The sequence below is a fragment of the Synchiropus splendidus genome, chromosome 8, assembly GCF_027744825.2.
Source record: "Synchiropus splendidus isolate RoL2022-P1 chromosome 8, RoL_Sspl_1.0, whole genome shotgun sequence".
Classification (NCBI taxonomy): domain Eukaryota; kingdom Metazoa; phylum Chordata; class Actinopteri; order Syngnathiformes; family Callionymidae; genus Synchiropus; species Synchiropus splendidus.
In genome coordinates, this window is record NC_071341.1 from 23,647,240 (window position 1) to 23,659,527 (window position 12,288).

Here is a 12,288-nt window from a genome sequence, read left to right on the forward strand (position 1 = left end):
TGTGATCTGTGGTGAGAGCAGGTGGAAGATCAGCTAGAGAGGTGGAGGTTTGCCTTAGAAAGGTGAGGAATGAAGGTTAGCCACAGTAAGAGGGAATCCATGTGTTTGCAGTACTGAGGCTCAACTGTCCAGGACCATGGAGAGTGTGAGGAAGAGGTGAAGAAGAGGGTGCAGGCAGGGTGGAATCATTGGAGAAAAGTGTCAGGTGTGATGTGTGACAGAAGGATGAAGGAGAAAGTGTCCAAAAGGGTGGTGAGGCCTGCAATGTTGTATGGTTTGGAAACAGTGGCACTGAGGAGAAGACAGGAGGCAGAGCTGGAGGTAGCAGAGATGAAGATGCTGAGCTTCTCTCTGGGAGTGAGCAGGATGATGATAGGATCAGAGGGACAGGTGTTTAGGAGACCAAGTCAGAGAGGCTCGATGGGGATGGTTTGGACATGTACAGAGGAGAGAGAGAGAGCCAGTACATTGGTAGATGAAGATGTTGAGATGTTGGAACTGCCAGGTAGAAGGTGGAGAGGAAGGCCACAGAGGAGATTGATGGAGGTGGTGAAGGAGGACATGAGGTCTGTAGGTTTGAGAGAAGAGGAAGCAGAGGACAGGGGGAGATGGAGGAGGATGATCCGCTGTGGCCACCACTGAAGGGAGAAGCGGAAAGAGGAAGAAGAAGACGAGTGCAGGTCAAAACTTATTCTACATGTAGTTATTCGTTTATAACACTAGGTGTCGACATTTATCAACACACCCCGGTTCCAGTGGGTCCCGTCTATTGTGCTGGCTGCCAGAAGTCGTGAGACTCATGGCTATTGCGTTCTCGTATTTCCTGTTATATGGTGATATTTTCGCCATGTATTGCATCTAAATCCAGCTGCTGCAGGTGCCACTCAGAAGCAGCTGTGTGGAGCTGGAGGAGAGAGGGATGCTGAGAGTCCCTGCCCCTGGTGAAGCAGCGCCCTGTCGGCTCGCAAACACCCGATATCTGTTGATCAATTAAACTACCATCATGTAAAACGGAGGCTCGGCTACATGTGGATCACGCGGGTAAGTCACAAACGCGTCTTATAACTTGTGATGTGGAGTAAACGTAGTGGGGAGCTGCAGCGTGAACATGCTACCGGTTAGCATGCTAGCTGCTCCTGCTAGCTGTGGATGGCTGAATGAGTGGAGACAAAATGTGATATCAGAGAAAAGTGTCGCTTCAACACAGAAAATGGATTCGTGGAAACAGAATCGGATGCGGTTGTTTGAGAGTGCACGAGTTTAAAAGGCAGCTGTTGCTTATTTGCTTGTATTTCTGGGGGTTCAAAGGGGTTTGACGAGGAAAAGCTCAGGTGTGTGCAGGTGATGTCTGTCTGATGGAGAGGTGACGGGACCGGGGTGTGCGCGGCAGCGTGCTCGGGGAAGCTGGGGCTGACATGGCCACCCCGAAACCATGTTACAGAAAACAGCTTGGACCCACCCACTATTAGATAGACGAGACCCCAACCATGACTGCTGCTGCTGCTGCTGCTGCTGCTGCTGCTCCAGTGCAGACGGGAATCGCAAGACATTCCCAAACCAGAGTGAAGACCTCAATTTAAGAATTGAGTATATCACATCGACATGTCAAAGTTTCTAAGTAACTGCTAATAAAGCTGATCTTTCATTTCTGTATGGAAAAACAAGCGTATACAGGGCTTTGTAGCGCATGTAAAAGCACTCGGGAATAAGTTATTGTCAGTAGTAATAGTAGTATTTAAGTATGTTAAGTTCCAGAAAAACATTTGATGTTGATTTACTGTATTTATCTTTTGAACTAGTAAACAGATGAAGACATGCAGCCTTCACTCTGCTCCACTGGAGCAGTTGCTTCAGACGCCCTACTAAACCAACAAGACGTCTCTGTATTTGCTCAGCGAAGGCGACGTGTCTTGTTGTCTTAAGCTCCGGTTAACATCTCATCCAGTTTTATTGAGCCGCAGGAAATGTGGGCACGTCCATGTGAACTGTCTCACCTCCTTGCACAAACGTCACAGCCGAGGATGAGACGTCCCCCCTCACCCCACCGAGCCAGCTAACTGTAGTTCTATTATAGTGCAAGCAAAGGCGAATTGTTTTTCTCCCACAAAGCAGTTCCCAGTGAAAGCCTTCAGATGCCATCTTTCTCCGCTGTAAGTGATATTAGAGCTCAGGATGATCGCCCAGGCTTCTTCCTGTCTCTGCATTAGCCGTCGCTCGGATAACTTTTAATGACTTGTCTCTGTTTGTTTTCACGCCAGAAAAAAAGATGATTGTGGTTTGTGCCCTCCTTAGCCTGTTCGGTTGGGTCACGCTTTACTTTGTCCTTTGTAATGTGAACGGGCAACGGAGCTTCGAGTGGAACTGCCGCCTGGTCACACTGCTACATGGCATCTTGGCAGTCTCCGTCACCGCATACATTGGCTATGTGGACGGCCCCTGGCCTTTCACCTATCCAGGTAGGAGCTGCTTTTACTGATGCTTTTCGCTTTCATGTATGCAGCTTATAATGTCTTTAGTTGGGCAAACAAGCGCATGACAAAACAGGTGAAACTTAAACAGTGACATTATTAGTATAAAACACAGGCCTCATTCCAGTGCAGTATTTAATGCTTCCTCGACTAAAGGTTGGAAATATATATATATATATATATATATATATATATATATATATATATATATATATATATATATATATATATATATATATATATATATATATATATATATATATTCTGCTATTTCACCTATTATTTTATTTAAGCAGTACATACACCTGATAAGTTGGAAATGGATCACTCAAAAAACTGCTTTGCATTTTATATACATATATTTCAGCTTCATGTATATGTCTGTACTGGAAGTGCATCATTTCAATGAAGAGGCATGACCCGTCGTGTGGTCATGTGACCCGAGAGGAATTGCAAACATGGTGTTTGTTGTTAAAAAAAGTGGTGTTACTTTGAATAACCGCTGTGTCTCTCCGGTCTCCAGGCACCAAGAACACTCCCCTCCAGATAAGTGCAATGGTGCTGAGCCTGGGCTACTTTATTTTCGACATGGCTTGGTGCGTCTACTTCCGCACCGAGGGGCCCGTCATGCTGGCCCACCACACCATGAGCATCTTGGGAATCCTGCTCACCCTCTGGCTGGGCGAGTCTGGCATCGAGTCCTGTGCCGTGCTGTTTGGCAGTGAAGTGACCAACCCGCTGCTGCAGGCTCGCTGGTTCCTCAAACAGACGGGGCGCTACAGAACTCTGCTCGGGGACGTTGTGGACGTCCTCTTCGTGCTGCTGTTTGTAGTGATGCGGATTTTCGTGGGAGGCACAATGCTGTACTGTGAACTCATCTCCCCCAGACCGAGATTCTTTATCAAGTGTGGGGGAGTGGCCATGTACGCGCTGTCTTGGGTGTTCATGGTGGACATTGTTAGGTTCGCAGTGAGAAAGAGCAAGAGTTGGCACAAGCAGCAGACGCTTTCCAATAGCCATGAAGGGGAAAAGATTGACTAGACCCAGTGGGTCTTCCACGGATTTGCTCATTAATTGACTACATATATCATGCTATACTCTTTAATTGTTAGGGATGACATCATAGGATGTGGGTGGAAACTGAAGACATGAAACAGACCTCAGCTTCGTTACATTTCTGAACTTCAAAATGTGGCAGTAACTGCTAGTGTCCTGCTCGCCAGCAGGGGGCGACAACGCACAACATTTCCACTGTGGAACACTATAAATTCAAATTGTTTTTGCCTGCTGTTTTTTGGACTACTTGTTTTGAGCTTTTCTTTTATATACAAAATTGATAATGCAGTTTCTGAGTTATTTTAAATATTTGGCCCATTTTGATGGTCAAACAAGTCAGCATGTCTACTTCCAATACTAGTTGTTTTGGGAATGGCTCCAGTCCTCAGTGACCGAGGAGTACAGGATGAAGCAGAAGGGTCTGAGGGATGGGCACATTTCACAGGTCCCGCTTCTTTTCTAACACATGTTTGAGGGAAGGAAAACGTGTCTGAAATGTGTTCGCTTGTTATTAATATGTATATTGTAATAGTATGAATATTACAGATGTTTTTTTTAACGTGCACTCAGGGAAATTGTGAAAAAAAAATAATTCGCCAACATTACTATTTTTAATGCCATCGAATGTAAACTAAGATCGCAGCAGTGTGATTTCATTTGATGTGTAATTTCAGATAACCAGTTGTTGCAAAGGCAGTTTTAAATAAAGTTTTATTGGCATATGAGTTTATTTTCAGCTTGTGCTTGGATGTGCAATAAAACCTTGACACAGGATTCATATGGGTTTCCTTTACAGTAAATATATATTTATATTCTGCTATTTCACCTCCACTTTTGAGTCTCTAACTGGCATTGTATTTTAATTTTATTTAAGCAGTACATTGACCTGATCATTTGGAAATGGATCACTGAAAAAGCTTGGCTCCTTTGCATTTTACTGTCTCTTCAGCTGTCTCACACATATATTTTCGCTTTCCTTATTTCCCATTCAAAAAGTGCGTTGAATTGTGAACAAGTCTGTCCAACAACTGTTTTCACAGCTGCATGAGACTGAATCACCAACATTTGTCCACAAGATGGTGTCATGTCAATAATTTATGAGCGATTCATTTGCGTGTTGCGGGAGTTTTTGTGTCAAACCAACGATTCTAATGGAATTATTGCGGTCACATTCTTATCGAGGTGCATTCAAGAGCACTTTACGACACTTAACTGTCGTGACGGAGGCTTGATCCAACATAAAAATAAATCTCGAATATACTTTTTTTTACATGTTTTTTTTAATTCTGAAAATAAAATACATTAGCATAAATGAGAATGAGCCGTCTATATAGTTTTATTTAGTATTTGCATATTTTTAAACCAAATTTTAACGACCATTTGTACCAAATATTGCTCAGGAAAAGTGTGTTAATTGGTGTACGTTATATGTGTCTATATGTCTTATGAGTTTATAGGATCAAATGCGGTGAGTGTTGACGTCCAGAAGAGAGTTTTGGCGACGCCGTCGGAGTGTTGCCATCCCGGCGGAAGTGGTTGGTGGAAGCGCTATCGGACTCCAGCAGCAGCAGCTAGCTGGCTGGCTAGGGCGTTGCTAGCGGCAGAAAGTGGGGTTTTGCACCATTTACACAACTTCAGGCCAAATCCCGGAGAGCTCTCGTGTCGGGGAAAAGCGGCGCTCTGTGTTTCCCGCAAGTTGCAAGACTCCTGGTGGATTTTCTTGCCGTTTTCCGAGGACTGCTCGCGACTTTCTGCCCCGTTAGCTGGCCGGATAGCCTAGCCTGTTTCCATCCACGGGAATTGTGCCGAGAAACGAGTGGATTCTGGAAACATGGAGTCAAGGAAGGCTGCGACGCCGTGATTTGTTCCCCCTCCATCGTCGAGGAAACTTTTTAATTCATATCTTTTGGGAAGAGCCGGTGAAACCGATGCGCTGTGGAGATATTTTGCTGGACTCGACTCATTGTTGTCGATGGGACTTTGCATAGTTTGACGCGAAGTTTTTTTTTTTTTTTTGGTTTTCGCTGAAAGAGCTCGTCTGTTTCGTTCGCTGGCAAACTATACGTGGCGAGACGCGCTCTGCGTTTGTTTTATCCTGCTTTGTCAGAGAGCCTTTTTTGGATAGTTATTTCAACCAGCCCATGGTCACGGGAGAACCGTCGTCCGCGCAGCCACAGACAGGCGCCTTTGGGAGCAGGGGATACCAGATGGGACTGCAGGAATTCCCAGCATCTTTAAAGACCAGTTAGTCGCCGCGACCGTCGAGCCGAGCGCGGGGTGGTGGCAGACGGACCACATCGCCGAGTCAAGGCGGCTGCTGCTGCTGCTGCTTCCCTGGATGTCGGCGAAACACCGGAGCTTCACCGCTAGAGGATCCACACGCGGAGTTCACATAGGCGCAGTGTTTGCTCCCCAAATATTCTGTTGATCAGGATCCAGTCCGTCTGCGCAGCTCACCCGCAGGAGGCCCCGGTCATTTTTTCAGGTGTATATTCTGCGTCTGTTGTGCTTTGACAAGAGGTAGCCGCGTTGCCAATTCTTGCCGTGCCACATCGCTTCCTGCAAGTCATTTATTCCCCATCACCCTCGCGATTGTCCTCCTTGGCTGCTGGAGACGAATTCATGAAAAGGACACTCCATGACATCGGACCGTCACACTCTGGAAAATGCTCATCGGATATATCTGGTTAAAAATCTAGACCCGGAAGCCCAATGAGTGACACACAGTCCAGCTTCACTGACAGGTACAGTATGACCTTTGTTGACTTGCTGTGTGTCCAACATTCATGTGACGGGGATCTGACTTGTTTGTGTTCATGCTGCTACGGAGGAATGACAGATAGCCGTGCATGTATTGACCAGTATGGACACGCTTGTTGGTGCTGTGTTGACTCATAACCATTATATAATGCAACTATCAAGGAGGGTCACCGTGCCATTATGGAACTTTGCTGATCTCAGCACTGAAACTTAAGGCCTGCTTTTTTCAGAATAGGTGCGCAGGCTCACCCCTGTTTGTTCGTCCAGTGATCCATGTATACGTTTCAACATCACTATTACCTTTAAGCCGTTAAAGCTTTCCTCTTGCTACACCTATTAAAGCCATCTCAGGATTTAGACCGAACCTGATCCCTGCAGGGTAATCACCTTATCCCAGGCGTCAGTCAACTTCGCCTAAAAGCTTGAATGTGGCAGTTAATTCATTGGTCATTCTCGTGGCCATGATAATGACTGCACTGTGGTTGATTTTCTGTGGCCCGTTCATGGTCGGGGTAGATGCGCCCTCGATTGCCTGGTTAACGTCCACAATAACTGTCAATGGCAAGAACAGCACTCAGAGAGCACAAACCTCCGTCATGCAGCTTCAGTCCACTCCAACGCAATCTCCTAATGACAAGGTATACTTAAAAAAAATCCAAATGGAATTCAAATACCCATCTGGTACAGTTGCCGAAAATCCTATCTCCCAATGTGAAAGAATCCTTTAAAAAATACTGGATCCAGATGGTGATCAGGATCACTCCCCAAACTGAATATTTATTCCTTGTTCCAGTGCACTCATTTCCAGTAAATATCATCTGAAACCATGCATAAATAACTAAAGTTATTTTGGACACGGACAGACAAACTGACCCCATTTTAGATCCCATTCTAACTGCCGAAACCCAGGATTGAACCAGAGACCTTTAGATCTCCAGTCTCTATTTCAGTGCACATGCAAGGTTGCATACGTGTACATATACACTGAGTCAGGACGGGAAAATTCCTGGCTACAGACAAAACATTTGTCCCATTTCACATATTTCCTGAGAATTTTGTTCCAATGTGTCCACAGCATATCAAGTTACCTTGCACGCAAACAAACCGACGCTGTTTAAAACATAACCAACTTGGTGGCTGTAATAAATAGCAGTTGCTGTCATTATTTTGTCAATTTGAACGTGAATAAAACTGCAGAACAGAACGCGTCATTGACATCACAGATGTTTTGTCACCATCTAATATGACTTTAAAGGTAGCAGCAGCTACAAATAAGCTGAGTTTTTTTGTTGTTGTTATTTGGGGATTGGAACCTGAAGAGCTGTAGAATACTTCATCAAATTGACATGTGAGAGATTTTCCTTGGCATTCTCGCAAAATGCAGAAACGTTTTGTTTAAAGAGTCAGTCACCATTCGATCTGAAACCTTTGATTTTGGCCACAGATTGATCGCTAAGTCAAAGCTCGTGTTGACAGTTTACAAACTTGTGTTTGTCTGGGCTGAAATGAACAGCTTTTAGCGAGCTATTACCCACAAAACGAAGATGTCAGATTTGAAGTAGAAATGTGATTGAGCTCTCTGTCAACTATCTTCGCATCAGTAACTGGATCTTCAAGCTTGTTTTTTTTCCTCTTTGTAGAATGATGCAGAGGGCAGGCGTTGCATTATTTCCAAACCCTCTATCTGATTCCCACATACCTGCAAAGAGAGCAGGCTTACACACTGGAATGCAGTTGCCGTTTTCCTAGCAGGAGGAAGCTTATTGCACAGGTTGAGCTATGAAGCACCCCCAAGGCAAGGACATAAACTAGAGGTTAAAGCCCAACTCTTGTTTTACGCCAACCCTCCCCCACTGTGGTGATGACACCAATTGCTGGCACAAACTCTGAATTCGTGACTCTCGTTTTTTAATATTGGAATAGAATCATGTGCCTCATGTCATATGACCTCGCACCTCAGTTTTGGGGTGTAGCGGCAGAGTCAAAAGACTAGCCAGGCTTGATACTAATACTTCATCTGGGTTATATATTGGTAGCAACAGCTGCTTGTAGAGCTTTAATGTAACATCAAAATAGGCATGACTTGTCCCAGTAATCCCTCTAATGGTTGGCATTTTGTGGGGAATTGGTGGATATAAAGCATGACGTGCAATATTCACTGCAGGCGGCCTGCTGTTGCTGTGGACGGCAACTGTTAAACCCCAGGCTGTGAAGCATTCATTGGTTTGAGTGCTGAAATATTCGTCACATTTGGTGAAAACAATGTGCGATTCTATAGTTCCCACCTGCCGAGGCAATCCAACAGTTTTGAATGAACAGTAGTGTGTTACTACAGTGTTACTCCAGCTGAATGAGCACATGCATAATTCAACACTTCAGCCTACTTATCTATAATTTAGATGATTCAATAGATAGATATCCTTTAATCTGGACAGGTTTGTGTGACTTTCATATGGTGGGGTTTTTCATCTTTGCCGAATCTTGGTGTTGTAGTCTTACTGTGGACCAGCGTTGGGTCATGAGTTGGTATGGTTTCCCCCTGAAACATGTTCTGGACTGGTGCTCCCAGTTGTGCTGGATTGTGACCTGATGTTCATGTCAAATCGATGCAAAGTGTGTAGCCTGGAGCTTGATCTGTCAGCTTGTGCTGAAGCTTAACTCAGTGTGAAATTGCAGCTGTTGTGTCAGTGCTCTCTGCAGTAGCTCACATTCAATGACTGTATTATTGATTTGCGGTCTCGCCATTTAACCACTGATTGCACCCTTTTTTTTGGCCGACGTCGTGCAAGTCCCCTGGACTTTAACTTTTCAGTAACTTGTTTTCACACAGTTGGCTGTGGTGGGAGTATGTGTGGCGCTTGAGTTGGGGATGGGCTGCTGACTGATGGGTCAGTTTAGTGTGCTGCTCGCCCTTTGTCATGGAGTTCTGCTGATCTCCACGTTTTTCCCACCCTCTCCACCCGCCCTGAGGCCCTCCCGGGAAGTGTTGGTGACATCACTAAATAGTAAACAATGGCTTTCAGTGGGAGCAAAGTGATTATCCCGTGTGCAGGTCAGGTACATTCATGGAGGTTTGTTGGGCTGTGGCCAGAATATATGGGAATAATGCAGAGCCTGCTGTGCCTTACGTAATGTCACCGTTGTTTTTGAATGCAAACACTTGCCTTATAAGAAAAGAAATAAGGAAGCAGATTCATACTTGGGAAAACCAGCAACTTTCTTCGAGGTTTCACACAAAGTGATACATTTATGTATGGTGCTGTCTTCATTGGCTTCTGCAAATATTGAGTTCTCTGCCATAGTGATATCTCATTCTCAGGCTTCTGACTTTATTGCCTCTTTCTGCTTATAATGGTCCGTGTGGAGAAAAACATGAGACGTGGTGGCACTCTGTTATCCCCAAAATAGCCTAACAAAACAGTTTACTCCGTGGGCTGAGGAAAATAATAACCTCTTGATTCTGTACTGCCAAGCGTACGAGGTCACATTCAAGATGGAAACTTATAATTTTAGAACTCTCTGTAGATGTAGTGCTGTAGGCTTTTTACATTAAGAGGTCGAGGTCTTGCTGCAAAATGTGCCATTTGCAAATGGATTTTCCTGATTTAAAATGAGTGTAATAAAGAATCAAACGGTTTTTACCCCTTTATTTTATATTTTGTGGGTTATGCATCAATCACTGAAAATGTAAGAGCCCAATAAGGATCTAATTTTAGCAATAATTTCTGTTTTATTACTCAATGATTAATAGTCTGTTGAATAATGTTTATGTAACTAAGATAAATGTTGGAAGTGCTGCATTTAATAACAACCCCCTGTCCAGAGTTAGACGATGGCTGCTTTGAGCTGGGTGCAGCCCTGTTGGTATAAAGCACAGATAGCTAATATTCCTTGCCAAAATCATTATCAATTAATGCGTGCTAATGAAGCGAGCAGAGCTCTGCAGTGGAGTTTCCTTGAGATAAGTGTTTCTACCTTGTCTAAACACCAGCTGTTCCAGCCTGCGTGCATCTCCTGTATTTGACATCCCTGCCTGATAATGCAGCTGCCTCCATCTAGTCAGCAACACGAGAGAGGAAGCTGTGTCAGCTGCTCTGAGCAGTCCATTTAAACGAGTGTCCAGAAGTCACTTAGAGCGCTGATCTAATCTGAAGCGGACGGAGGAAGAGTGTAATTGTGCGCTAACTTCAGAATAGACATTGTCATATCTAACTGTTTGGGGTCGTCGTGAACTTGAACAGACAAAACCTCATATCTTTTATGCAGATGCTCATCAGTCAATCGATTTTAGCAACTAAAGTCATGGATCAACCATCTTTTTTGCCACATAAGTGTGGGGTTTTTTTTCTGCTGCAAAGCTCCTGACCTGGCAACAGTTCCTTCGTGTGCCCAGCTCTGCCAGGTCATCCCTCACACACCAGACACCAGGCTTTGTTGGCTTCCCGCCTGATAGAGACTCAACCACAGAGACTCATAATGTGCAGATGAGTCAGAGGTTTTCTTCCCGTGCTTAAGGGAATCCAGGACTGCAGCATGGGGGATTTTAAGAAAATCACCATCGCGTTCACTTGCTGTAGAAAAACATGATGGTGAATTAGATGCAGTTAATTGTGCTGCCCTGCAGGAAGCATTAACATCTGCACAGAACCTTCAGTCAGAACACTGGTGCAGTAGTTGAACATGACTATATGGGTGAAGAAACGCTCCAACATATCAAGTAAATGACCCAAAAACACATGAATTCCCTGAAGCAAATTTACTCATCGGCTCATCTGGCAATCAAACCAATTACAAGAATAGTGTTATTTAGCAACACGCGAGACAGTTTTCCTTCACTATCTTGTCTCATTATTATCTTTTGCCCTCCACTGTTTTCTGGACTGTGTGGTTGGGATGTGTCCGCAGATTTGCTGTACGTCACTAGTCGATATGCTCCAAAGATAATGCATGGATAAATGCTATTTTAATTTTAAAAGATAAGGTACTTATGTGCCCTTGTGAGATGGTATATAATCATCTGTGCTCACATTCAACAGACCATCAACCCTTGAGATTCGGCATCATTCAGGCCTCTAGATATCTGTTTTGTGGTAGCTCTGCCTCCAAGTGGGCTTGAGTTACCAAGTGCTGTGTGTGGAGCTGACAGTCTTTTGCTTCATTTAAAATAAGTGATCTGACCGTTACTAATGTCTGGGCTCTTATAACTGTTGCCTTTAAAAAGTTTTACAATAGGGTTCCTTGTTGTTGTTGTGCTGTGTAGCAGGGGATCTTAACCCTTTTCATGTCAGGGCCCGTTTAAGAAATAGAACTGATTCATGACTGTTGATTTCATTTGTGGTCAATAACCATATTTAATTTATTAACACGTAAACAAACCAAAACCTTGAAATGACATGAAACCATGTGATCATTGTATTTATCGAAATGTCCAACCAGCAGCAGAACCAGGTGCAAGTCAAATAAATGTATAAATACAATTATGAATATAATAAAACCATGTCTAAATATCATAAAATAAATATTATATATTTTATTTAAACTCCAAAGAAGATAAAGTAAGTAAAAGTGTAAATGAAAATGTCACCATAATTCATTTTCAAAACTGCTCCAACAGGTGCCTTCATGAACAGTGTTTACTGTTGGGGGCAGCAACACTTTCTTTATCATTTTTTCTTTTCAAGAGCTTCTCCATAGTTGTTAACTATCACAGATTTGCAGCTGTCAAGTCAGTTCAGTCACACACTACTGCCACCATATGCGTCTAATGCATTAAAACTGAGTGTCTCGCGGCCCCAAGGTGTAAAACAAAAAAAAAACAACTTATGAATTTGAAGGTTCCAGTCAACCTAAGGCTTGTCATCGAAATGGCTTTTTTCTCGCACCAAGTGGAAACTAATGTCTCAGGACACTATTGGTGGTTGCAGTTGTTCAGTTAGTACTGAAGTTTTATACTGTCCGTTATTTAAAAAAATGTAAAGAATATTCTTATGCTTAAGTCTTACAA

The 12,288-nt window shown here is 43.8% G+C and overlaps 2 protein-coding genes across 5 annotated transcripts in view; both read left to right on the forward strand.

Annotated features, from left to right (window-relative positions):
- Positions 1 to 760: 760 nt before the first annotated feature.
- On the forward strand, positions 761 to 4,588 carry tlcd5a (TLC domain containing 5a). Of its 3 annotated transcripts, none has more exons than XM_053872995.1 (3): positions 761 to 2,150; positions 2,259 to 2,456; positions 2,992 to 4,588. In XM_053872995.1, the coding sequence occupies exons 2-3, from the start codon at positions 2,267 to 2,269 to the stop codon at positions 3,507 to 3,509; spliced, it is 708 nt and encodes a 235-aa protein (XP_053728970.1). In that variant the 5' UTR covers positions 761 to 2,150; positions 2,259 to 2,266; the 3' UTR covers positions 3,510 to 4,588. The 3 variants fall into 3 exon arrangements, with proteins under 3 accessions (XP_053728970.1, XP_053728969.1, XP_053728968.1); XM_053872994.1 differs by having other exon boundaries at positions 761 to 1,041; positions 1,332 to 2,456; XM_053872993.1 differs by having other exon boundaries at positions 761 to 1,041.
- A 489-nt stretch (positions 4,589 to 5,077) lies between these two features.
- Positions 5,078 to 12,288, forward strand: part of LOC128763709 (rho guanine nucleotide exchange factor 12-like) — a 32,822-nt gene continuing 25,611 nt past the window's right edge. For both annotated transcript variants that reach the window (XM_053872809.1, XM_053872810.1), the window contains exon 1: positions 5,078 to 6,268. In XM_053872809.1, coding sequence (XP_053728784.1) covers positions 6,237 to 6,268 — 32 coding nt within the window. In that variant the 5' untranslated portion in view covers positions 5,078 to 6,236. The remainder of the gene's footprint in view (positions 6,269 to 12,288) is intronic.

Excerpts from the sequence above, each read along its gene's own strand:
- tlcd5a (XM_053872995.1), top strand. The coding sequence starts at position 2,267 with ATGATTGTGGTTTGTGCCCTCCTTAGCCTGTTCGGTTGGGTCACGCTT. Across the intron at positions 2,457-2,991 it reads CTGGCCTTTCACCTATCCAG|GCACCAAGAACACTCCCCTC; the intron begins GTAGGAGCTGCT and ends TCCGGTCTCCAG.